Below are 27,178 nucleotides of genomic sequence, written 5' to 3' on the forward strand. Positions count from 1 at the left end.
AGTAACAGGCTTCTTTCTAGTTAGTAGGAGCAGAAATGCAGGACACTCACTGCTGCAGCCTGTCTGGAAATCTGGGTCTCTGCCAAACAGCTGCACAAGTGGCAGCCACAATTTGACATTTCAGGGGTACTGCTAAACTCATTCACTTGCTGCCCTTCCTTGTGGTATGACAAATGTAGGAAGGGCTGAGCATCCTCTTCTTGCCCACAAGTGCCAGTCACAGAGTCTTCCTACCTCTTTGCAGCTGTTAGGTAGAGTCCTGGTTTTCCATTTTTGGGTTTCCATCAATGTGTGGTTCTTCTGGCATTAGTATAATAATGTATTGAGTTCAGGTATTTGGCTTCTTAAATATGTACTCTTCTAATAGGCAGGTCAAATAAAGAAATGTTTGATGAAATTCACTCAAATCCTAACTCTTTTGCAAAAGGAGTATAAAAAACATATATTTGCTCCATTATTGTAATACTTTACTTTACAGCCTAAAGTAACTAAAATGTATAAGAGAAAGCTGTACTAAATATGCTGGTTTGCTGATCAGTTATGGTGGATGAAAGAACTGTCTTATTGTGGAATAAATTGCACTCGACATTTGTCATTGTAAACGTGTTTATCAGACTGGTTTGTTATTATTTAATCAGGCAAATTGGAGACAACTTGATAGTCCCTGGCGGAGTGAAGACCATAGAAGCCAATGGAAGGATGGTTATCCCTGGAGGGATTGATGTCAACACTCATTTGCAGATGCCATACAAGGGGATGACAGCAGTGGATGACTTTTTCCAGGGGACAAAAGCAGCCTTGGCGGGTGGGACCACCATGATCAGTAAGTACAAGGGTGGAGGGGGGCTCTCTTTGTGACTTCCTCAACAGTTTGTGGGTCTTCTAAACATTACCTTCATTTTTTATTATTACAAAACTTGTTTCTGGTGCATAATATGGTGCTAGGTATAGATATAATGTTAGTTATAGTTAAGATAGGGTGAACGTTTTACAAATGGAAAGTACAGTTCATTGAGTGAAAGTACAAATGGAAAGTACAGTTCTACATGCTCCCATCAGTCCCAGCCAGAGTTTTGGTCCATTACCATCTACCACATCAGTCATCCTTTCTGTAGAACATATTGAGGGCTGCCTCAGAAGTTCAATAATTGCCATTACTGGTTCATAGTTGTTTATTTCTATAGTATTTAAAATGTTTAAAAATGCTTGAAAACTGCTCTACTCATTGCAGCTCCATTGGTCATCAGATGTAATGGGTGATGCATATTTATTTTTGTTTTTCCTCCATGGAAATAATTTGGAGCTAGAAAGTGTGTAGTTATGGCAAATGAACTTCAGTAGACTCCAAAGTGAGATGAAGTTTGTGTTACAGCTTCCATGGAAAAATCAGGCTTTCTGGAAAAACTTACTGAAGTGTAAGGATTTATGCAATAACCCAACTTAGCTTCATTATACTGTGAGATTTTTGTTGAAGGTCTTGTTTGCTCAAATATAAAGATTTAATCTTTTATTCAATGGCATTTCAGCAGTTCAACAAAGAATAAACGTGCACAAAATTGTGATTTAAAAATAATAATAGTAGAGCATGCTGCAGAAGACAAATTAATCTCCCAGCATGCCTAGGAAGTAAACTAAAATGGGAGAGCCATTCTTGCTTCTTGTTTTTAGAATGTTCTGGTTCATAGCTTGATGGTTCTGCAGGGTTTTTTTGGCTTATTGAGTCATAGGACAAGTTGCAAGTGTGACTGCAGTTGGTTGAAAATGTTTTACTTCCTGCTCCTTCATTTTTGTGTTGAAAGAACTGCAGTATCTGCCGCAGTGTCTGTTGCACTTAATAACTGCAGTAGAAATTGAAGATTACGTCAGGGGCAATGAAAAGGTAAATTAAGCTGCATGTTAGGAAGAAACTTTCTTCTTTTTTTAATGAGTCGTAGTGAGGGAAAGAGATGAGGCAACCTGCTACTACTTCCCGCTCACTTCTTAGCAAAAGCCTGCTAAAAGCACCTGGTATAATGCCAGGAACTATTAATCCAAAGCACAGTGACTTATTTTTTCATTCTTCCTTCTGGTAAGTGCACTTAGACATATCTGAGAAATTACAAGCAGTAAGATGAGACATGCTCTCTTGGTTCACTTGCTAGACCCAAATTGTCAAATATGGTAGATGCTCCTGTGTTGAAAATGTCTGGACAATGACTGCTCTTTATAGTTCTAAAATATTCCTATTTCTGAAGTATCTTCTCTGTTTCTTCTTTACCCAGATTCCTTGCTATTAACTTTGTTGCCTAAGTAGTCCTCTATACCTATTTACAGTGTGCTCCATCACAAAAATAAATATTGAAATAATGCTGCATCTGTTCTTTTGGTGGTGAAAACATTGCCCCAAACAGCATAGTGACTGAGACTTTGAAAAACTGTTTAGCTGGTTTCTGTGGTACATTGTGTCTTGTAGAATGCTAGGAAACAGCATATTTTTTGAAGGATCTATGAAGTTGGCCTTTAGGAGTTCAGGAGTCTTTGGGCTACAGAAGACTTACTGTATTTACTCGAGTCTAATGCACCATCAAATCTAATGCACACCTCAGTTTTCGGAACCTTGAAACCTAAAAAAGGATTTGCTGGCGAATGTAAATGTGCCATCGAATCTAATGCCCACCTTAATTTTCGCAATGTAATTTGGCCAAAAAAGGGGGAACATTAGATTTGAGTAAATACGGTAATTGTTTAGAGGGAAATCTCCAGACAGAAGGGAAGAGCATAAGACCTTCATTCTTTACTACAGCTTGCTGCCTTTGTTCACAGTTGATCATGTTGTTCCTGAGCCCGAGTCCAGCCTCATAGAAGCATATGAGAAGTGGCGAGAGTGGGGTGATGGGAAGGCTTGCTGTGACTACTCCCTGAATGTGGACATCACCCACTGGAATGACAGTGTCAAACAAGAAGTGCAAACACTCATCAAAGAAAAAGGTTCGTCAATGCCAGAGGCCAATCCCTTGTCTTCCCACATTCTAATTGTTTGTTAGAATATATAGTGCATGATTCTGTCTTAACAGACATGTGTGCTGAGATTTGTTGGGTCCAACCACAGTTTTCTTACTATCTCCTTTGGGCGATATTAATTGTTCCCCAGTTATATGATAAGTAACTCTTGATTCTACGTGATAATTATCTTAGTGTAGAAAATGGCTTACAAATCATAGTGCTGATGTTATTTGGTATTGCAATACCAATACATCAACTGGTTCAATCTCTTTTTGCATGCTTTCTTCCAGGCTACTAAATCAGTGTGATCCAGAAGGTGTCCTCTCATGTTTCTTAGATTTCTATAAGCAGCACTCCGAAAGGTGGCCAGATGCCCAATAAATATTTTCCCTTTTCTTAAGCTTTTGACTACATTTAAGATTCAGCAGAGCTTTGGCTAGATAACTTCAATGTTTCAGAGAATCAACTAACAGGACAATAAACAGAAAATTTCCCTGTGCTGCTGGCTCTTGCCAAAGATTCCCATTCCATTATGTGTGAGTAATTCCTCACATGACTAGTGGAGTACCGATTTAGAATGACGTGAAGTAGAGAATAAAATCTTATTTGCCAACTTTTCTTCTTATATAATCTTTTGCTTTAGGTGTTAACTCTTTCATGGTTTACATGGCCTATAAGGATTTGTACCAGATGTCAAATACAGAGGTAAGAACTAAGCTGTTCAACTGTGCTGTATGCATTGCTTATCAGCCTTTTTAAAGGGTTAATACTGTGTTTTAATTTGTGATTTTGAGCCTTCTTGGTGGCCTCATGTAGGACTAAATGCCAGGACAGAAATTATCATACCAGTTCAAATGTCCATCATTGATTTGTGACAACTATAAAAAGGTAAAGGTACCCCTGCCCGTACGGGCCAGTCGTGTCCGACTCTAGGGTTGCGCGCTCATCTCGCTTAAGAGGCCGGGAGCCGGCGCCGTCCGAAGACACTTCCTGGTCACGTGGCCAGCGTGACGAAGCTGCAGCTGGTAAACGCCGTTTACCTTCCTGCTAGAAAGCGGTACCTATTTATCTACTTGCACTTAGGGGTGCTTTCGAACTGCTAGGTGGGCAGGAGCTGGGACTGAACGGCGGGAGCTCACCCCGCTGCGGGGATTCAAACCGCCGACCTTACGATCAGCAAGTCCTAGGCACTGGGGTTTTACCCACAGCATCACCTGCTGTATAGAACTATAATCTAATACAAATACCGCTCCTCGCCATTTTTTTAATGAGGGCTACACAGTGTCTCAGGGACGCAGGTGGCGCTGTGGGTTAAAGCCTCAGCGCCTAGGACTTGCCGATCGAAAGGTCGGCGGTTCGAATCCCTGCGGCGGGGTGCGCTCCCGCTGCTCGGTCCCAGCGCCTGCCAACCTAGCAGTTCAAAAGCACCTCCGGGTGCAAGTAGATAAATAGGGACCGCTTACCAGCGGGAAGGAAAACGGCGTTTCCGTGTGCGGCTCTGGCTCGCCAGAGCAGCGATGTCACGCTGGCCACGTGACCCGGAAGTGTCTCCGGACAGCGCTGGCCCCTGGCCTCTTAAGTGAGATGGGCGCACAACCCCAGAGTCTGTCAAGACTGGCCCGTACGGGCAGGGGTGCCTTTACCTTTACCTTTTACACAGTGTCTCACAAGACATCTGATTAAGAGGCAACAACACATGTAAGTGCAGCTAGGATTTATAGACTTCAGCCAGTAGTCCTTTAGTCTAGTTCCTTCTCCTGAGCTCTCACTATTTTACTTCCTTTATTCTTAAGTGGTAGTTGACTGAATTGGTAGCCCTTTCAAAGTCCAGTGCTAATAACAGTAAATAAAGAAATAAAATCTCTGCTAATCAGAAACATGAAAATGTTGAACCACATGTTTTCTAATGTTGGCTTTCTTGTTAATTTCTCTTTTTCAGTTGTATGAGATATTTAGTTTTTTGGGAGATCTTGGCGCAGTAGCTCAAGTTCATGCTGAAAATGGAGATATCGTTGCACAGGTGATGTTGTTCTATCTTCTCTTTGACCAAAGCACATATTGTAAGCAGAAATAATGTATGTATACTAGTGTAAAACATGACACATCCTACAAATGTATTCTGAAAGAGCCAGGTGGATCCTTAGATCCCAATCAGGTAGAGATTGTAAATGCCTGAATTAAGTTTTTGTCCTTCAACTGGAAATTCTAACCAGTTAAGTAGGATTATGTTGTCTGGATACTGTATAGTTTGTCTTCTGTCTTCTGATTAATCAGCAGAACTGGTAATGTACCAAAATTCTGAGACTTACAGTAGTTGTGGGCAAGCATATTATCCAGATGTAACTGGGTTTTGCAGATATTTATCAGTGGCTTTAAATCTTGATTTCAGCTCTATAGATCTACTATAGTGTTTTGTTCCAAAAATTGTTTTGTAAATGCTAGCTTATGTAAAAGCTTAATAAGTTTTTTAAAAACTATAATAAGCTGACAGCCAAGGCTATATAACATTTAACTACAGTCATTCCTGTATTAGGATAGGTTAACCACAGTAATCCAAGCTCTGGTAACCACACATTTAGACTTTGCTCTATGCAACATATTCAGATGACTGTAAGGTACTCAGATTTACTCCTTAACAACAATTCTTAAATCTGTTTCTTAACTTCATTCTGTTTATATTCTTTAGGAGCAAGCTAGGATGCTGGAGATGGGAATAACTGGCCCAGAGGGCCATGTACTTAGTAGGCCAGAAGAGGTAAGATGTCACTGATGAATCAACAAACACCCTTCAGACAGATTGTTGCTGCTGCTCAATTTTGCAGTAGATGATTTAAGTTCCCAGTGCTAACATGAACCAGTGCAGTTCCAAAAGCAACCGACAAGTCCTGCCTGGGCGAACTGGGCATTCCATAGCACATTCCTGCAGCTTTGCTTTTTATAGACTTGAGAAACAAGACAGTGAAAATTAGGGTAATTAAAAGGACTCTCTAGCGGTGCATCTGCATTGTAAAATAATTGTCTAGAAATTTGCCAGTATCTCATTTCTGCTTACAGCTAATATTAGCATCCAGGTTCTTTATTATTTGGCCTGTTAATCCACATTTTAGTTTAAGGCTGAATTTTATGCTATCACTTGTGGTAATGAGGGTTGTTTTTTTGACAGAGTAAACACCCTTCATACATTCCTAGCACTATAGTCAGGGCTGGCCATGGTAGTTTTGCAGCACTAAGAGCAAAGGAAATTACTATGTTTAAATAGGTATAACTTTATACCCATAGGGAGCAGGAATGGTAGGAGCATTACATTTGCACATAATACTTTCATTACTATAATTGTCCTAAAATAGGAAGGTCAGTGTACGTTAAATGCTAACATGCTTCTACAGCTGGCTTTGGAATAAGGTATCTTCCATTCATCTTGGTAGGGTGTAACACATTTTCTCTGCTTACTATATTTTTGTGGTTGGTTTTGAGGATTTTTGAGAAAAAGGACAGGAATTCTGAAACTTATATAAGTTGTTTGCCCAGGCAGCTGTCCCGAGTCTCTATAGTGCTGCTGCTGTTCTAAGGTTGCTGGACTTCATGGACAGTCTCTTTACTCCTGACTCAGAACTGTCTTATGGGGAAGATGATGTGTTAACCACACATATGGTTTCCTTAGCACACATCCTGATGGCACATGTGGTATGGTTTTTGGACCGCAAGCCTCAGTCATTACCGAATAGTTGCAGCCATGTGGAAAACACACCACTTTGGTTATCTGGAATGTTGCACAAAACAGCCATTCAAAAATATATTATTTGGGATTCCTTTAAATTTCTAGGATAAAGCTACTCCATAATTCAGGGAAATCTGAACATGTCTGGGGTATAATTGAGATTCCGTGTGTTGTAGATTGGCGGGGAGCAAGTTGGCTGTCCTGGGGCTGCAGTTCCCCATCACCCTGATGAAGATCTTAATTGCCTATTTCCTCTAGACTTAAAGCTGAGAAGCTACATATCTAAAGCATGCTTCCTTTAAGCATACAAGACTGCACCATACTACTGTGGAAAGTTTCACGTTGTTTTTGTATTTGGATGTTAATTTGTTTTTCAAATTTGTAAGCAAATAATTTGTTGAGCACAACACCAGTCTCCTTCCTTGGTGTTGTGCTCTCTCTCCAGGAAAGCAACAGTGCACTTACACAGCAGCTGCAGCACTCTTCCATCTTCCTCCAGCTGGCTGGTCAAGTGTGTAATAAAAGGCATGTCTTAAATCACTTGCTATGAAGCTTTTTTTCATTTTCAGCAGAATTAGTTCATAAAGAATCACCTGCTATATAACTAAATGCTTAAATATTCTCAGGCTGGCTCATAACAGTGAAATAATACATTCTGAACATATATTTCAACAATATTTTGCAAATAGTTCAGTTTTTATCCCTGTGGGCAGCAAGTGATTTTTGAAGGTTGCTCATAGCTGCCTTCACCTGTGGAACAGGGAATTGTGGTTTGGAAATATTTCAAACTTATCTTTGCTTGTAGGTTATTTATGTTTTGCATTTTCTGGTGCTTCACATAAACATCCTTGTCCTGAATTTCCAGCATCCCAGCCGTATAGCAGTTAGGTCTCAAATAACATTAGATATTCAGATTCTAAGGGGGGGAGGTGCACGTAAGTATGTTACTCTTGGCAAGTCCCTTTACAATGCTGACAGATGGAATTTAAATCATTTCCTCAGCAAATTGGCATTAAGTAAGACAGTCCTAAGAATTGTATTCACATAGTCTTGACACTTTGTTAGAGAAGAAATTGTTTCAGCATAGGCAGATGGTTGAGTAAACAACTTTTCAAACTTTGATTCCTTGGTCCCTTTACAAGCTTGCCTAAAGTCGAACCTCTGCTTACCACCACCTCTTCTTACTGTATATGGTTTGTTTCAGGACACTCTTTTATTTTTTCCTTTCCTTTTTAAAATATCAGTATTTAAGCTGTTGGCAGTCAGAAGGTATTTTAGATTATGTCAGGCTGAACAGTGAATGATGTAATGCTCCAAAGATACCTTACTTGCTGAAGTGTTGAAAGTTATAACAGCAAGCAAGATATGAAAATTACAGGCTTCTGATGTCATGGGAGGCAGTAGGGGCCAATAGGAAGGGAAAACAGTCATCATAATTGGGTTGGAACTGCATCCTAAACAAATAACCAGCAGAAAACCATCCTCTTTTCCAGTACAGCCATTAAGTAACAAAATAGACTCAGGCTGCATGCCTTATTCAGTAAATAAGCCAAAGCTTTAGTTCAAAATCAATTTTAATCAGTGAGAGTTAAACTTGAGGACTGAGAGATAGGGAGATGAGGAGAAGAAAGAAATTGTTGTAATTGTGGATTGTACATATAATAATAATGAAAGTGGCAAATTTTGGGTTTGTAGCTCACAGTTATATGGCTCAGGTGGTTTGATTGGCTCTGCAAGAGATGCATGCTGTTGCTTTAGAACAGCTGCTAATATATTCTCAATGTTAACTGTTAATAAAAATGATATACAATTAATCACCACTAACAAATTAGTGAACTCCATTTTTTCCTTCTTGCTGCTGCTTTGGGACCATTCGTAGCCTAAACAGTCTCTCTGTGAATTATTTTATTCATTTCTATCCTGCCTTTCCTCCAGACTGGTACCCAGGGTGGCTTCTGGATAAAAATATAAAAACACAAGATAAATGATTCCTCCTCCTTTCCCCCTGTTAAGTAGCTGACTGCTGTATGGAGCATATCTCTCTATCTAGCAAACACAGGTTTCATTTACTAAATGGGTTCAATAGGGGATACAGGGTTAATGCCAAGCTGAGCTTAGACATAATAGTCTCACATAGCAGGTTGTGTTAGCTTTCATCTTTCAAGGCCAAAACTGCTACTGTGCATGATTTGCAATGTTTTCTATTGCAAAATGCATGAACTACTATGAACAAAGGAGTCTTTGGAGAGAGAGGACAGTTGTGCAAGAAACACCCATCACACATAAAATAGAAAGTTGATACTGTGTTGGGTAGAATTTGGAAAGGTTAGTGAGGGAAGCGTTTTAGAATTTAATGCTTCTGCTTTGTTCAGGATTTGAGGATCATTCTTTTCTTGCTGTTCCAAACTTTCTTAAGGGAATGGAAAGATCATGCTTTGAAGTGGAATATATTGTGTCATGCAAAGTTACTGAAGTCCTTTGCTGTTTTCTGAGCTCACAGTCCCTTCTCTGTTTCAGCTGGAGGCTGAAGCTGTCTTCCGTGCGATCACCATTGCCAGCCAGACCAACTGCCCCTTATATGTGACCAAAGTGATGAGCAAGAGTGCTGCTGACCTGATTTCACAGGCCAGAAAAAAGGGTGAGCAGCTGCATCTTTGTTACCTACCCATGTCACCTTACTTACAAGGTTTGCTAGAATGGCTGTAGCCTCAGAATGACTTTAAAAAAGGAAACCAGTATAAAAACACTAGAATAAATGTAATCACCTTGTGGACTACCACTCCCAGCAGCCCCAACCAAAACGGGAGCGCCACATATTAAGCGCTCTTGAGCCAGAAGAACAAAAACCAATAGCACAGATGCAGCCAATTAAAAGAATACAATTACATAACTGAAATAGACCAAGGGCCACAAAGCTTCCCCTAAAGAAGGTTTTCATGATCCTCCTGAAAAGGAGTAAGCATGGTGGGAAGAGGATCCTACCATCAAGGAGGCCTGCTTATTTTAGCCTGCTTACATCACAAGATGAGGCTCTTTATCAGCTATACCTTTAACACTGTCCTTCAAAGGGTCAGTGCTTTGTTCTGTTCTTCAGATAATTCCTTTTTAAATTTATCCAAGATTCCCTTTGCCAGCTCAATGTCTTCCGTACATAGTCTTTGTTTTTTGGCACCATCGTGGGTCCGTCTTCAATGTCATCAGAACCCATCTATTGAGTCAGTTTATGATGTTAAAATGAATCTTCAGAGTCCGTTCTTTCACTCATTGTGATATATCCTTCTCGGGGTCAATGTTAAATCTAAATAGTTTTAGGATTTGGGGTACATTTAATCTGTTATTTCATCTGGCTGAGGAGGAGAGAGCTGCTCAGCCTGCCATCTTTATCAGTGATGTCACTGCTCCCCTTGGACTAGTTGACAGCATATTTGACCCTTGATTTACCAAGTCCTAGTCTGACACTCCTTTAAGGAACCCTGGGTTTAGAGCTTTAAAGGCAGTCTGATTTGTCCTTGATTTGTCAATGTAGTTCTTTAAGCATAGGTGATATATGCGGTCTGCAGCAGGTTCTAATTATGGCTGGCATATTCTAGAGCTAGACTAACTGAGGATGGCACTAACTTTTATAAATGTGTACTTCTGCCAACAGAAGAAGCTGCAGGCCTAGCTCCCCCTCTCCCCTTCTGTAAAATGTATTGTCCTTGTCCTAAATCTTTGTTGTTATTTTCACCATCAGGTAATGTAGTGTTTGGCGAGCCAATTGCAGCCAGTCTTGGAACAGATGGAACACACTATTGGAGCAAAAACTGGGCAAAAGCTGCTGCATTTGTGACCTCCCCTCCACTGAGTCCAGATCCAACAACCCCTGATTACATCAACTCCTTACTGGCCAGGTTGGTTATAGAGAGAAAGGGAAATACTCTCTCTTGCAACCAGTCCTATGGAAAATGAATAATAAGATGATGCTTGGAGCTAACATAAACAGGAAAGTAGTGAACTGCACCCACTCAAGTGGGGACTTTCCAGATTCTGTTTATATTGCCTTGTTCATTTGGAGGATTCTGAGGTGTTGCTATTGCAAGTGCACATTTGCATCTGGAATAGCTCATAAGACAGCTTCAAACTGAGGACAGCGGTGATGCTGAAAAAGAAGGGATATTTACTAAAGAAATTAGATGTATAGAAAAACAAAAGAAGTGGGTCATTTAGCACTGGGGGGTAGTTTGCTGAACTGCATGTTGGCACAGACCTGGATTAGTGAGCATCCAGAAACTAAAAATAAGGTTTTATATTTGGAAACAGTGAGGTATATTTCAGATTTCAAGTTTGGAAATAGTGAGGTACATCTCACATTTCAAATTGTATGCGTTGACTGGCAACTTGAAGAGAAGACTGAATAAACTAGGTGTGAGTTGTATTAAAACTGACCAACATGGAAAAAATATTTCATAACACATATGAAGTGGCCAAGTCCTGGAAAAAAGGAACCATGCCTGCTTTTCTTAAACACCCTGCTCAATATTCTTTTGGATATAGTCTTTAGGAGGATCGCCTGCCTGTTAGTTAGCTAGTTTTTAGCAGAACAAATCTGACTGACACAAATCTCTCTGTGTAGTAAAGCAGACATATGGCACCAAATTATTAAGAGGAGATGGAGATTATCATTGGATTAGGACTTGTGTTCTGAAGCCCAGACTGAGGCCATGAGGCTCAGAGACTCTTTGAATCAGAAAATCAGACACAGGGTCCATCTGGAAGGCAAACAATCTCTATAGTTTCCTTTTTTAGTGTTTAGACAAGGCTTTAAGCCCCCCCCTTTTTTTTTCTTAATTACCGTGCATCCTTTCAGCTAAGTCCCCGGCAGCTAGCAGACGCCAGGAAGCAGGAAGTTTCCATGGAACTCTTTGCATGGTCTTTGGTATGATTGTTAGGCCATGACCATTGTTTGTTGCTGCCCTCTAGAGCCACAAGCAGATAAATATAATGGACCAAAGCAAATGACTTAGTGTCTTTAGACACTACATGAACTTTGAAACAAAGTTAAGTTAATAGGTTATGCCAAAAGCTTGTTTCATACAGTGGTTGAAATACTTTGGATTATGTGGGTCAAGGTTTTGTTACATTGCAAGAAATGGTAGAATAGAAGCAATGTAGCAATTCTGTCATAGATGAAATCTGGATGCCTTTCCAATAAAAGATTCTAGGTGTGGCTAAAGTAATAAAGTCTTTACCTTTACCAAGAAGTAGACAAACCAAGAAGCAGATGCTTTAGGCAGCTAACCAATTTTATTTCTCTCTCCTTCACATAACATTTTGACAGTATGTCGTTGAAGATTTCACTGCTAGTGGGCAATCTCTTGTGACTCCAGTATCTAATTTTCACACTGACAGCAGGTTCTAATCATATGCTGTTCTAAAAAAAATCCTGCTCGCATACATTGTACACCCCTGAGCATTATAATGTGGAACCTGTGAACTCCTGCAAGATCATGGCTCTCCTTCCATGAAAATGAAAAACACTTTCTAGTTTCACGGGAACTGTGGATTCATCTTAACACTGTTCATGTGAATAGACTTGCATCAGCAGACTTTCTTTAAAGCATAGTGTTGGCACTGATCTGTTGTCTGACTCACTTGTCTGCAATCAAATCAATCTGGTGCTAGCTGCAATAATTTTCTTGCTTCATTTTTCAAGAGCAAATAAATCTTCAGCTGGAAAAGGTTCTTGAATAGGTTTAGATTTACAATGATCAATAAACAGTACTATCTCTGTCCTAGGCTTACAATCTAAAAGGCATGACACAAAAGGAAAAAAGATGTGGGAGGAGGAGGGGGAAAAGCAATATTGGGCATTGCTACTTAGTCACAAGGTTCTTTTATACCTTACTTTTCTAGTTCACATTTATGCTAATTACAGTTCTGTGCCTTTCAGTAAACTACTTGGAGATAAAAGCATTCTTGTACGACTGGTCTAAGGGCATGGCTAACCAATACATTTTGTTGCTTGTCTCTGAGCTAGTGGTGACCTCCAAGTCTCAGGAAGTGCACACTGTACATTCAGTACAGCGCAGAAAGCAATTGGAAAAGACAACTTCACAGCAATCCCAGAGGGGACCAATGGTATTGAGGAACGGATGTCTGTTATTTGGGACAAAGCAGTGGTAAGAGAAGAGGATGGGGAAGTGGGGATTGATATTACTTGTATTATTTATTCAGTGTATTAGTTGCTTGCCTCACAGAAGTCTTGAAGTGACATAAAAAATTAGGAGCATAAAGCATAACGTAAAATCATAATAAAGAACTATATATTACCATCAGAGCCATACAGTAACTTATAAAACAGAACCAATAAAACAGCAGCAGAAAAATACCATAGACAGCTATGTCATAATCCATCAAATATATTGGCACCATGTGGACCTTAGTGTGAACGCATTCCAAAGCAGGTAGCCACAAATGAAAAGGCCCTGTCCCTCATCACCACCCTTCAAATCTCCTTCAGAGGGGGGACCTGGAGGAAGGCCGATGACAGATCAAAGGGTCTGTGTAGGTTCTTATTGGGAGAAACGCTCCAAAATATATTAGTTGTGCATTTTAGGTGAATCTGCTTAATGACCTGCTCTTTTAATACTAGTTTTATCCAGAATAAAGGAAACTGAATTATTCAGCTATTGGAAATGAAAACTTCCCTTTGTAACTTGTATAGCCTCTGTTTATATCAGCTGCATGGTTGTCAGCTTGTTTCTGAGCCCAATTCAGGGTGCTCACATTAATGTTTAAAGCCTTATATGACATATGCCCCAATTATCTGAGATTGCCTCCTTCCTTACAGACCCTCTGGGTATTAAGATTGGCAGAAAGGACCATCTTGGTAGTTCCACTGCCTAGTGGTGGCCCAGGAGAGGGCATTCTCTGTGACAGCTCCTAGGCTGTGGAACTCCTTCCCCACAAAGGTACATCTGACACCTTCATTATATGGTTTCCAATGTACTCTGAAGATGCAGCTCTTTATTCTGGCATTTGATATCTGAGATTTGTATTTTTGGGACCTGCTTTACTCCTGTGACTGTAACTTGTTTTACTTGCCTTATCTTTCTTTTATGATTAATACCCAACAGGCTACGGGGAAAATGGATGAAAACCAGTTTGTGGCTGTGACAAGCACCAATGCTGCCAAGATCTTCAACATGTACCCAAGAAAGGGCAGAATTGCTGTTGGATCAGACAGTGACCTTGTCATATGGGATCCCGATGCAGTGAAAATTGTATCTGCTAAAAGCCACCAATCAGTAAGTCTTTTGCTGGTCAGTAAGTCTTTTAACTTCACGAACTGACATGGTCAGTTTATGAAGTTAAGCACAGGAATATAGGAACCTGAGCCCTGGACAGCTTTGTCTTCTCTTCATTCTGGGTTGCTCGTTTCTGCTTCAGTCTGCCTTAGCCCACCCACATCCTCACAGAAACGAAGTAGCAAACAAAAATGAAATGTATTTCTTTATTTTAGAAAAAGATGTTTAGGCTATAGGGTCAAAGCATTCATCTCTTGAGGGCAAAAAGTTTTGGTCCTGAATACTTGTGTGTTTTCAGACCTTAGGAGGAATTCAATGCAGTGCTAATATTATTTAGTTAGCACAAGCATTTCAGCTTGCCAGACAGAATGATCCCCCACCTGCTGTTCTTGGGTTTCATAGAGTGTATCTTTCTTTCTTTCTTAAAATTTATATACCGCCCTATACCCATACGTCTCAGGGTGGTTCACAGGATAAAATCAGAATACAAAACCGCAAAATACATAATCACATCAACAAGAAGTCAATCTCTCTCTCTCTCTCTCTCTCTCTCTCTCTCTCTCTCACACACACACACACACACACACACACACATTTTAAAAGGACATAGGGTGTCAGTCAACCCAGCCAGTTAAAATAATTTCAAAAGATATTTTTTAAAACACAATTTAAAAGCAATTTAAAATAAGAAGCAGTACTCTGCTGGGCAGCAGCCAGGTGGCTAGAGGCAGGGGTAGGCCCGCAGGGTAGAGGGTATCTGTAGACTTGGCACTGGTTTAGGTGGGCTGGTGGCTTGATGCATAATGAGTCTGACTCCAATGTGTTGTAGGCAGCGGAATACAACATCTTTGAAGGAATGGAGCTACGTGGAGCCCCCTTGGTTGTCATATGCCAGGGGAAGATAATGATGGAAGATGGCAACCTTCATGTGACACAGGGGACAGGGCGCTTCATTCCTGGCACCCCTTTCTCAGACTATGTCTACAAGCGCATCAAAGCAAGGAGGAAGGTAAGATAGAGAAGCCCAGTATGTAGGGTTTTAATGATGGTGTCTCTTCCTTCATACTGCTTTATGGCAAGGGAACTGTGCACCACAGCTCTTTCCCATGCTGTGAAGATACTACCAGAAGCCCTGAGTCACATGGGAGTAGCCAGCATTGTCCTAGTTTCTAGAAGGTATCATGCTTATGTTGGGTACAGCTGTCATGCGGTCTCCTCTCTTACAGCCATGAACTTCAGACATTATCTTTGTCATAGAAGCAGCCATAGAGTAGTAGCTTCTACAATTGAGAAGAGACCCTTTCTGTGTATCATTAATGAGAAATGCATGGCTACATTTCCTACCTCAGAGAGCTTCTCCTTATTCAGGTTGCCTTGCTTGGTAGCATGTTTTCACTGTGTTTACGAGACCAAAACCTGTAGTAAACCATCATATCACTCCCACCCTTCTGCTAATTGTGGATGGGTGAGACGATGATGGAGAAGTCTGTGAAGGCCTTTGCACTGACAGTTGAGCAGACAGTTGAGGGAAGCCAGGCCTAATACAGGGGTTTTCAACCTTTATTGGTCCACGGCTCCCTTGACCAAATACATTCTTTATGCGGCACCCCTGTGGGGCTCAGAAGCCCAGTTATGTCACCCCTTGTCTGCAGAACTGGCAGCCTCACACCCTTTTTTGAACACCCTCCCTTGTGGAATGTTCCCTCAGCCTCCTCTCCTCTCCCCTCTCCTTGGGAGTCCTCTGGGCTGCTGCCGCCCCTGGTTTCTGAGCGGCATCTCCTGCCCCAAAGAGAGGTGTCTCCTCACATTGCCCCACAGGGGCCTGGGAAGCACCCCGTGACCAGCCCAAGAGGCACCATTCGCATGGGGAGCTTGTAACCAGAGCTGCTGCAACAAAAAGCTATGCAAGCCATTGGGAGACAGAGAGACAAGAGGGCATCAGAGGAGGGAGGAAAGAGGGACAGAGGCCAGTGTTGCACCCCTGACCACCATTCAAGGCACCCCAGGTGCCATGGCACACTGGTTGAAAACCACTGGCCTAATACATTGCTTTTTTCTCTTACCTGTGACAGATGGCTGAGATGCATGCTGTGCCAAGGGGCATGTATGATGGGCCTGTGTTTGACTTGACCACTACACCTAAAGGGGGCACTCCTGCAGGCTCTACTCGGGGATCACCTACCAGGCAGACACCCCCAGTAAGGAATCTCCACCAGTCTGGATTTAGCTTATCGGGTAAGCTATCGGGTAAGCTATCTGCTAAGCTGATTGGGTGAGAAGACGGTACATTGATTGCAACACTTCTAGGCAGAAGGCAAGGGAAAAGGTGCCACTGGTATTTAGTACAGCTTCTCTAGCTGCAATAAAATCAAATTCACCCAGCTGGCAGGTTTGAGATTTGTTTTATTCTATTAGGCAGAGAAGGGAAGGGGACGTCTTTTCATTCCATATGCTTATTGTAACCTTTGTCAGCATTTATGCGTTAAGACCACTAGTGGATTTCACACACTAGATTTGTAGCCACCTATTCAGATTATCAGGGATCTCAAATAGTAGGAAAGTTAAGCCACACCAGGTGCCACTCTTTGCTGTGGAATGGTTAACTGTCACCTACTTTTTATATGATTTACCGCCGCTTTCCCCTTTATGGTGAGCATAGATATTTCCAGAGTTAGCTAGCTAGCGGTACCTGTGCCAAAGCAATTGTGTTCTAAGATTTTATGATTGACAAGAAAATAGCCTTCATAGCAGGCCTTTCGCTGTATTACTTTTTCTTAGCCCTGTGAAGAAAAGCACCTAACTTCCTTTTCCTGCTTTTCCCCCCTTTCATCTTGTGTATGCCCTGCAGGTACCCAAATTGATGAAGGTGTTCGCGCAGCAAGCAAGCGCATTGTAGCACCTCCAGGAGGCCGCTCCAATATAACATCTCTGAGTTAAGCACCCAGTACTCAGGGAGGGGAGAAGGGGGGAAGGGAAGGGGGAAACTGTTATTTGAGAAAACTAAGCAATGGTACCTTGATATTTAAGAAGGAAAGAGCAACCTGAAGAAGCGTTCAGATTTTGAAGAATCAATAAGCCTCAAGCCTTATGTTTCATAAATGCTACTCGCTACCTAGCTTTAAAAAATATTGCGGGTTTTCTTTTCTGTTTATTCATAGCCTTAATATCCCCCCCTTTTTTTTTTACATGCATGCAAATCTGACAGGTGACTAAGTTAAGAGTATGTAATTGTACATGGTGAGTGCTTGTGTGATAACACATTGTAAGAAGGGGATTGGATTAAAGATGGGAAACTAATGACATGAGCTGTTTATTTAGCCAGTTTACTTGGGCAGAATCAACCAAGGAGTTTTAGTGTTGGGGAAGGGTGGGGGCAGAAGGTGGTGGGGCAGGGTAGTGGGAGGTGGACGGGGGGCAGACCAAGTAGATCTGTGTATTGTGTCCATGTTCTTCTGTTTCCACTAAATTCAGACAAGACATAGTTGCCTCAGAGCACTACATGAGGCCATTGGAAAATTCAGCCATCTTTGTAATGGCTCTGTTGTATCACCTTCCTGTTAGAGATTTTATTACTTTGTACATTTTATTGAATAAAAAATGGAAAGGCATGGTTTTTCCCCCCCTCCTTGGCTTGTCGAGGCAAAGTAACAGTTTCTTCCTCCCTCACAATTAATTTCAAGTTCTTTGGGTGGGGGTAGGGGAAAGGATATCACCCCCTATGCTCAGTTTGTACAGGACTGAACTTCTTGCCAAATCCTCTTTCTTTCATATCACACAAACTGGTTAGTGAACTGGAAGTTGTAGCAGCTCCTCTCATGAGGGCTGTGACTGATTTCCATTCTGGGCTTTTTGAATCTGGGCTTTTTGAATCTCTGTGGCTCTCTTGATTGATTGGATTTATATACTGCCCTTCATCTGTAGATCTCAGAGTGGTTCACAGCATAAAAATACAAGATAAAAACACAAAATACATAATAAAAGCAAAACAAACCAATAACCCCCAACCCTCTCCCACAAACACATTTAAAAGGATTTAGGCCTGGTTGAAATGGAATGTTTTCTCCTGGCACCCAAAGGTGTATAATGAAGGCGCCAGCGAAACCTCCCTGAGGAGAGCCACCACAGAAGAGGTCCATTGCCACCCTCCAGGTTGGTGCTAGTGGCATGCCTGCATGACCACGTAGAAGATAGGCGAAGCTCTTCTCAGTGTTCCTCACATTCTACATGTCCCACTCTTCAGTGCCGTTCAGTACCATGGGTTGGCAACAGGGATCTGCATGGGCTCTGCATTCCACACACTGGTAGTTGCCCATGAAAAAGTGTATTTATAAAGCATCTACTTAATTTGCTTTCAGTTCAGTACACAAGCACCAAACAGACCATAGAATACTGCTGATTTTATCCGTATTTACACTAAAATACTTTTTGACAATATCGCTTTCTCTATTAAAAAGTGCCTTGTCAAACGTTATTATGTGTCTGCTAGATTTCAGTCAGGTATAAGCAAACACAGCATCTATGTCAGAGAAGTGGCCTTAAGCTTCCTTCAGTTTCAGCTGCAATAATCATGAACATTAAGTTATGTCGGATCAAACTAGCTGAGATCCTGTCTGTCCACAACAGCTGATAATATAGCCTGCGCAAGAAACAAGAAATGTGCTTGTAAATTAAAGGAGGCCCAACACAATAGGTTTACCTGTCAGCTTTTGGACTGCCCTTACCTGGCAGATTAGAAAATGACGAGGAGCAGTTTTGTGATTTAAACAGATAAACCTCACACAAAGTTAGCTGGTATGCTTATAATGTGGAAGCTGCCTTGTTTTAGGAGAACTGAACACACTTGGTGAAATTCGCCTTGCCCTATTAACATTTAGTCCATCAGCACAAGCATCTCAGCTTGCCAGATAGAATAATCTCCCCTATCTTCCTCCTTGCAGTTCCACAAATGAACTATGATGCTAAAAACGTCCTTTCCAAATAGCAAGGCAATAATGTAGGTTTTGAGTCTCTTAGTCATGTCCTTGTTTCACATGACTTAAATGGATAATTTTGTTGCCTGACATTGGGCATGGTGAAGATGGAACATAAGAGTGTTGTTAAGGTAAAGTACTGTAGCTAGTATAACATCATTGGAAGAGGCCTCTGTCATCTATGTGCCCAGTCTGCTTGGTTTGCTTCTCTGATTCCTGGAGGAAATGCATGAGCATTACTCTATCCTGCCATCTTAACTCCAGTCTTTGCCAGGTTCATGCTTAAGAATATCCTTCGCAGCAAGCTGCATGTTCAAATAAGATCCTACCATTAATAGAAGATAGAAAAAACTTTTCTCACATTGCCTAAGGTATACAAGTATGTAAATGTTGTCAGTCCCATTCCTATTTCACCAGCTTTGGTATGCTGGAGTAACCTTTCCTTCTGTACCTCTAAATATAATAAAGAATCTCAGTCACTTTCCATCTTTTCTTGGTTGGCAAGCTGACTTCACCAGGGATATCTGTGGTCTGCTGGCACATACTTTGCCTGCAAAACACCCCACGTTCTATCCCTGGTATCTCCAGGTAGGACTAGAAAAGATCTATCCAGAAAAGGAGAGCTACTGTCTGTCAATGTGGAGACAATATTGAGCCAGATGGACCAATATTGTTAATAAAAGACAGCTTACAGTGTTCCTACAATAGTTGCATTATTCCCAAGTTGCCACAAGATGGAGCCAAACTACAAATAACGGAACACATACTGTTGAGCTGTGGTTTGTGTAAGAGAGTATGGAAGACAAAACTGCACACTTGCTTATTCTCAGAAATCGGATTGTGTGTTTTAAGAGGAAGAAATGTGATGAGAGATGGGAGTCAGTTGTTTCTGCAACACAGACGAAAACATACTCCTTTCTGTGTCCACAATGGACTTTTCACAAGTGGAAAACTACATACTGGCAGCCACTTCATGCTCATACAATGTAGGTTTTGTACACATTTTGATTCTGCAGGCTGCTTTTTTATATTTCTTATTTAATATTTTCTAGAATTGAACTTGAATATATCCAAGCACCTGTCTTGCAATTGCAATTCTTACTAGCTTTAATGGAAGAGGGATAAATATGTGCATTTTCACAGACTGGCATTAATAAGCTTTAGAAGTGCTTCTAAATGTGATTCATGGAAGACTTGTGAAATGACAGCTGTACATCTTCATTTGTGGCATCCCCCTAACATCAAACCATCAGCATCACAGAGCATACCTTACAATAAGTTACCTGTTCAAATGAGACTATTGCCACTTCTGGCCACATTCTTACTGTGCTCTGTTGGATGACAGCACAGACCTAATACACATCAGATGTGAATTGAACCTTCTGTAATTCACAAGAATAGATTCAGCTGATGAAAATTTCAGAAAATCAATGAGCTAGTCAAGGATGGCCATTGTGACAAGTCAGCCTGAGAGCAGGTGATCTATATGCAGGTGTGGATCAGTCCAGAAACTGACAAACAGCCTCTAATTCTTGTCAACAAAAGTTTTAACACAACATGGATATCTTGATTGCTGTTTGCAATTGTCAGTTAACAAACTTGATGACTTTTTAACATAACAGATCGGTTGAGACTTTTTCCTGCCTTTGCGATTTGAGGTAAGTTTTTGCAATCTGGGATAAAAAAAGGATGTCATCAAGCTTTGAAAAATACATAAAGCTGTTATTAACTGGAGCTCCGGCCAGCAGTGAAAATCAATCAGATGTGTGATCTCCCCAACACATCAATGTCACCTTAAGTACTTGGAATTGGAAGGTTAGGAACATTCTATTCCTTTCTGAGAGTTGTTTTACAACTGCGTAAAAGAATAGAAAAAAACTGAAAGATCCTATTTGTGAGAATTTTATCTAAGCTTCAAATAAAATGAAAAGTGGCCAGAAAAGGGAGGGGAGTGAAAGAGAGCTCAGATTCCCACAGAAGCTCCCCTACAGAGTCTCTCTACTACGATGATACTTGAGCTTTCACATACAACCAGACACCTGTTGAGTATATTACAAATGTTGGGGACAGTCTAGCAGGATGTTCTTTGCAAACTGCAGTGAAAAAATATGGGGCTGTTCAAGAGCATGGATTGTCTATATAGTTAGTTTAGAAAGGTGCCAGGCAAACAATCTAGGGCCTTTTATTCAGGGTTGTTGTTTTCATTTGTTAATATGTTCTGTATTTTTATATGGTAAACTGCTTTGTGATTGTTACATGAAGGGTGGTATAGAGGTTTTATAAATAAAAATAAGTAAACTATAATGTGGCAATTACAATGTAAATTAACTTCATTTTAAAAATGAAGTTCTATTGCCAAAAGTTCCAACTCACAGTTTATTGAAGAACATTTAATTCCGCCACTGTCCAAGGTGCTGTGAAGAACATAGGCAGGGACCCTGCTGTCTGATCACAACCCTCATTAAATTAAGAAGATAGCAAGCGGGAGTTGGCCATGGAAGGGAATGCAGGAGAGGAGAATGACTATTGCTAAGATGGTTTGGCAAAGAGTTGGGTCTCACCTTTATATTACAACTAAGCAGGTTTGCTGCTATTCACATTCTGGCTTGCCTTACAGGAAGATCCATGGCTATATGACACCCCTCTTGGTCATCCCTTAGCCCCTTAGCTACCTCATCAAAACCGACTCGGCAAACCTACAAATATATTGAATGGGGCAAGTCTCTCTTATCTATCCAAGAGACTTTTTAAACATGAACATTTAATAAATTAACACAAGTATTTTTATTTTTTAAAGGGTAAAAAAGAGTCAAGGCAGTATTAAGAGTCTTATAGAAAGTTTAATAGACCATGTTTATAAAATGGAAGAGAAGAAAAGTGCCAGAAATACCACCTGTGTATTTTCATTAAACCTGACATAATTACTAACCCGTTAACATTGATAATGAGCAAGCTGTCTTCGCAGCCCATTTCTATGCAAGACAAAAGGATGAAGCCTAAAACCCAATTGCTTACGATTGTTAGATATGTGACTATAACCAGATTAAAGCCTCCTATTTATCGCTGTGCAGAAAGCTATCCAGGGCAGACAGTGCATAGGCGGCCATTTTACTGTGGCATGTTGAACAACTGTTTACCAGTTAAACTTTTTATGGGAAGGTTATTGCTTGAAAGTGACAAGAGATCAAAACTGCACCGAGCAAGGGTAGCCTACACAGTGCTGTTCAGATGTTGCTGGACGCAAACTCCCATAATCTGACCATTGGTCATGCTGGCTGGGGCTGGTCAAACAACATCTGAAGGGCACCATGTTGGCTACCTCTGGAATGCAAAAAAACAATTATTGCTGCTGCTTGGCCCTAAAGTGGTAGTTCTGAAATAGCCAGCAGCTCATGTCCTCTTCAATCTAAAGTATTGTCTTTTAGCGTTTTAAAATAGTGCAATACCTGACAAGTTGTGGCATACTCTGGGATTCAAATTAGACATAAGGCACTCCTGCCCACAAAAGTTTTATTCTACCACAAACACAGTTGTCAGCTACTGATTCTGTTGCTGCAAAACACATTTATCAACAAAGCATCAAATAGGATAGTATGTTTAATGCACTGTTGCTTCTCACTATCTTTAATTCAAAAAAACAACCACCCTGGAGGAAGGGAGTTTTAACCCTCTCACCTAGCGCAGTTTTTCTGAATGAGAGGCTATAGCATAAATAGCAACTTCAGGGGAACTTTTTTGGGGGGGAAATGGGACAGGGTTGAGTTCCACAGTTCCAATCAAGATGTGTGTGGGTGTTGATGGGGAAGTATACCTACAGAAATATGCTGATGCATTTACTATATCATCCTGTTTGACCCTAAGCCCACAGTTTTGATATTCCAAAAAAATAAAAATTTAAAAAATGCTGTCTTGCCCCATAACTCACAAACCTGTTTTAAAAGTGAGTGTTTCACATCTTATCATTGTGTTTTTTGGGCACCGACTGGGTAGTGCCAATGACGTCACTAGTAATAACAGTCTTTTGAGGCTGACTGTTCTACATTGTACAAATCAGGCCTAGTAGCTCACATTCAGCCTTAAAAAAGCAACACATCTCGACAAGACTATTCCCTGGTGCTGCAACAATCCCAAGTTATTTCTAGGCTTTACATGCAGCTGAGCTATCAAGCCAATAGGACTGGCGTAAAGATTGTGCTGGCATAGCAGTAAGACTTAAATTCAATATAGTGTGAATAGTGGAAAGTTGGACCAAAGCTGTGTTAAAGGGCTTTGTGGATTTTCCTCGATACTATACAGTAGCATGGGCTCCTCCCAGTTGAGAAGCAATGCCCTGACCATTCAGCCTGGTGCAGCAGGCCAGGCGGAATGATGGCAGGGAGAGCTGGAGCCTGGGAGCCCAGGCAGAGCACAGTAAGGCTATAGTCCAGTCTTAGAGCTTATTCAGAATGTTGGCATCTATTATGCTTAATCCACCATGGCCAAAGGAAGGGTAAAAACAAAAAAATTCCTTCCAGTAGCACCTTAAAGACCAACTAAGTTAGTTCTTGGTATGAGCTTTCGTGTGCATGCACACTTCTTCAGATATCTGAAGAAGGTATCTGAAGAAGTGTGCATGCACACGAAAGCTCATACCAAGAACTAACTTAGTTGGTCTTTAAGGTGCTACTGGAAGGAATTTTTTTTGTTTTGACTATGGCAGACCAACAAGGCTACCTATCTGTCAAAGGAAGGGTAGTTTGTGATCACCTTTTGCGTTGGGTAATGCTGAGCTTAGGTATCTAATGATTAACGTTATACAACTGCATTCGTGCCTGGTCTACAGAAGAGAAATTGATAAAAGCCAAGGAGAGACTAGTGTGCCGTCTCCAACGCAGGATGAGTGTCACTACAAAGACACTGCTTCTTATTGAATGCAATGATCCCAACAGGCACACAAGGCAATGCTCTGATCCCAACTACTTTGGAACCTGCTTTGACTCTGGTTCTGGGAGAATTCCATGCCACATATATTTCATTTTGGAAAGATTTTGGTCCCAAGACAGCTACTGGCCTTTCACCTTTAAAAGCAGCGGAGAGCTGGGTCACAGCCAGCTGCTACCTGGGGCAGTTTTCTTTGGCAGAAAGAAGCCAAAGTGTTTTGTTGAAAAATAAATTGCAGGTTGTTATTGTTATTATTATTGCAGGAAGTACACATAAAAAGGATGTAGCTAGAGGGCCTTAGAGAACATTTTATCGATTTCAACATCCAAGGCAGCAATTTTAGCTTAAGCTGCCTGAAGCAATAGATGGGCTTAAGCAGCCCGTCTTTCTTTGTGCATGCAGATAAACTACTTATTCCAGATGATTGGTCCTCTCCCCACAAGGCAGTGGCTTTCCTTGAGTGCAAGAGAAACCAGATATTAATAGAAAGCAGCTTCTCATATGTGAAAGCAGCCCAGTGAGCCTATAAAGCGAAGACGGGATTGCTTGCTCAGTTAGCCAAATGTATCAAGCGTCTGTCTGCCTTGCTTCAATACGGTGATTAAAACCCAAGACGCTGGGCACAGTCTAGCCAATGTTTCACTCTAATTTTTAAATAAATGGCATTGAAAAGCACTGAACTTACAGCTGTATTGTGTCTATTCCTTGCAGAGTTTCTTTTTCTTTGCTGCTTTTCTTTTAAAAACATTTTTGTACACGAGTGTGCACGAAAATGAAAGGCCACCAGGGGGCAGTTGGCCGCAAGAGTGGAGGAATAATCACTCGGCTCATTTTGACTCCCGGTTGCAAACTATGGGCTTGACTTTCACATCGGTGATATCACTTGGCCAGCTGCGTTCCAGCGGAAACATGGAGAGAAGAGAACATGGCAAGAAGATGGCTAGAGTCCTGAAGCAGGACAGAGCAAAAATCTAGTGAATTTTCAATACGTACAATATTGGTTTTCCTTAAAGAACTATTCTTAATATTGCCAAAAATGGAGGCTTATGTAATTGTTATGCTTTGTACACTCGCTCCACCTCACTTGCTCATTCCCCTTTGGCAGCTCCTAGCAGATCTGAGTGCATACAGTGTCAAATAGCAACCTAAGGCTACAAAGGTAATAGGCTTCATACAGTTAAGTGTGATGTGCTGTCATATTGATTTTAGGGGGCATCAACCTTTGCTGAATGGCTATTCCTGATTATGCAGCCTTTATTTCATTTTTAAAAAACAAAAACAATGTTTTAAGTTCAGCCCCATCCCCCACCGTTAGAGTTGTCAGCTGTACTTGCTGGTGGTGAGTTCTATCTAACCACATCCCCTTAGAAGATTTTAGCGACTTATATCTTTGTTTGTACCTACTTGCCAACAGTTCAATTTCTGATTCACATAGCAACTCTAAGATCACACACACACCACATCCATTTGCCCTGGAACGCTACATATATAGTGCCAATAGTGTGTGGAGGGGAGAATCCATGGCAAATAATAATTCTTTGTATATTTTGAGCTGGTGTACTAAATATAAGCTTTAGATCAGAGTAGTTGCTGGTGCAGAAAAAGCTGGTGTTGACATTGGACTCTCTTGTTGTCCATTTGCACAATTTCAGTTTCGGACCATCTCTTTGAAACATCTATTAAAATATGCAGCCATCCCCCTAACAAACACTTAATAAAAACCTTATCCCTTTCCTACAGGCAGTTGACTGAGCCCAGTAATCAGCAAACCCGACATCCTGCCACAGAAAAGCTACATAAAGAAAATATGACCTTTCTTCATTCTTGTGCCCTTTGAGGGGAAAACACCACCTTCTTTCCTGCTTTTTTAAAACACCAGAAAAGGCATAAAATGAGAATTTGCGCCTTATGCACTGCTGCAAGAGATTAGGCCCTAACTCCTTATGGTGGAAGGAGACACTCAGCTTCTGGTTTGGAGAGCTCATAGCAAGGGAAGCTGTCTGCCTTGTCTTGAGAGCAGTGTGCAGTTTGATTTGTTGAGCTCCATGAAGTAGGTAAAGTAGACGCCTGGACCTTGGACAGCAAGACCTCAGCAGAAGCTAAACTGATTTCAAAGATTATTATTCTGGTCGTCTTCTTCCTGATTGTCTTTGGTTTGTGTCAGTGTCAAGTTCTCTTGCATTTCATTATGCTGTTTCCTCATCCTACAAAAACAAAACACGTAAGAGAAATCAAAGTCCATAACAGAGATGCAGCAACCAGGGTCTGCAAGCAGGATGACCAGGCTGGAAAGTGGGGAACTGATGCCTATCACTTCAGAACTGCTGAGACACATATGGAGCACTCTGCTATTTACACACTAATAGACTTAATTGTGGACAGAAATGGTAGGGATGACACAAAAAACAATATAGCCTGATATTAGTCATGTTGTGCAATGATGGGGATCCAAGAAGATATCCCGGGTCTAAAGACCAGGTTATTCCTGCTAATATAAAATTTACCCTGCTGTTGCTCGAGCCAAGGAGCTGTGTGTGGAGGTAGGATGTGGGCCTCTTTAAATGCTCAAAGAGCAAACCCAAGTGAAACCTGGTGGTTCAGCTGGTCCCGCCCCTCAGTGAGTGCCCACCCCTTTGCACACATGCCATCGGCCAATTGGGCAGATGGCTTGTATCCAACTTTCTTGGCCAGTGAGGAGGCCAGGATGGCATCAGGGGAAGTGGCGGCCAGCTTGCAATTCTTGGGCACCTTTAATAGATAAAATCTGCTGAGTTCACTTTTGCTAAATTACCTAAATATCTAATTATTTCTGCTAATATAATATTCATCCAGTTACCGTTCGAGCCAAGAGCTTGTTCTTTGTCATTTATTTTAATTCTTAGTTTATTTGAAATATGTATCCCCAGCCTTTCCTTTTTAAATGTCAAGGCAGCAAGCGACAAAATCAAAACATAATTCAACTATTTAAGATGTCAGTCACAAATTCCTTTCTCAAAACTATGCATTGTTCCCTAAAGAGGTGCAGACTAGAACAGAAGAGAGCTATAAACCCACCACAGTCACCATATACTTAATCACATGAATTTAGTAGGACTGCCTACTTCAGGGAAATGGGCTGGCATTGGCTTTTAAAATAATTTGTTCTAGTGGCAGCCCAACGAAAGAGCCTGTGAACATTACCTAACCTCCCAAAGCCTTTCAATAGATTTCATGCCAAACTCACTGCTTAATTATTGGAGGAATACTGATCAGACTTCCTTATATCTAAATAGTCTTAGTGACATGCAGTAGCATACTTGCCA

The 27,178-nt window shown here is 41.1% G+C and overlaps 2 protein-coding genes across 6 annotated transcripts in view; one reads left to right on the forward strand and one right to left on the reverse strand.

The window, feature by feature from the left end:
- The window catches only part of DPYSL3 (dihydropyrimidinase like 3), a 57,058-nt gene extending 39,464 nt beyond the window's left edge, over positions 1–17,594 (forward strand). For 2 of the 4 annotated variants that reach the window (XM_081900115.1, XM_081900117.1), the window contains exons 3-14: positions 639–823; positions 2,803–2,967; positions 3,626–3,687; positions 4,922–5,002; positions 5,669–5,737; positions 9,218–9,338; positions 10,434–10,590; positions 12,717–12,858; positions 13,816–13,986; positions 14,816–14,995; positions 16,059–16,233; positions 16,835–17,594. In XM_081900115.1, the coding sequence (XP_081756241.1) occupies positions 639–823; positions 2,803–2,967; positions 3,626–3,687; positions 4,922–5,002; positions 5,669–5,737; positions 9,218–9,338; positions 10,434–10,590; positions 12,717–12,858; positions 13,816–13,986; positions 14,816–14,995; positions 16,059–16,233; positions 16,835–16,923 (1,597 nt within the window). In that variant the 3' untranslated portion in view covers positions 16,924–17,594. The remainder of the gene's footprint in view (positions 1–638; positions 824–2,802; positions 2,968–3,625; positions 3,688–4,921; positions 5,003–5,668; positions 5,738–9,217; positions 9,339–10,433; positions 10,591–12,716; positions 12,859–13,815; positions 13,987–14,815; positions 14,996–16,058; positions 16,234–16,834) is intronic. The other 2 variants (XM_081900116.1, XM_081900118.1) reach the window with 1 other exon arrangement.
- Positions 17,595–23,683: 6,089 nt separating this feature from the next.
- The window catches only part of STK32A (serine/threonine kinase 32A), an 81,608-nt gene continuing 78,113 nt past the window's right edge, over positions 23,684–27,178 (reverse strand). For both annotated transcript variants that reach the window (XM_081900127.1, XM_081900128.1), the window contains exon 13: positions 23,684–26,080. In XM_081900127.1, coding sequence (XP_081756253.1) covers positions 25,987–26,080 — 94 coding nt within the window. In that variant the 3' untranslated portion in view covers positions 23,684–25,986. The remainder of the gene's footprint in view (positions 26,081–27,178) is intronic.

The sequence above is a fragment of the Podarcis melisellensis genome, assembly GCF_964234715.1.
Source record: "Podarcis melisellensis genome assembly, chromosome: 2".
Classification (NCBI taxonomy): Eukaryota; Metazoa; Chordata; class Lepidosauria; order Squamata; family Lacertidae; genus Podarcis; species Podarcis melisellensis.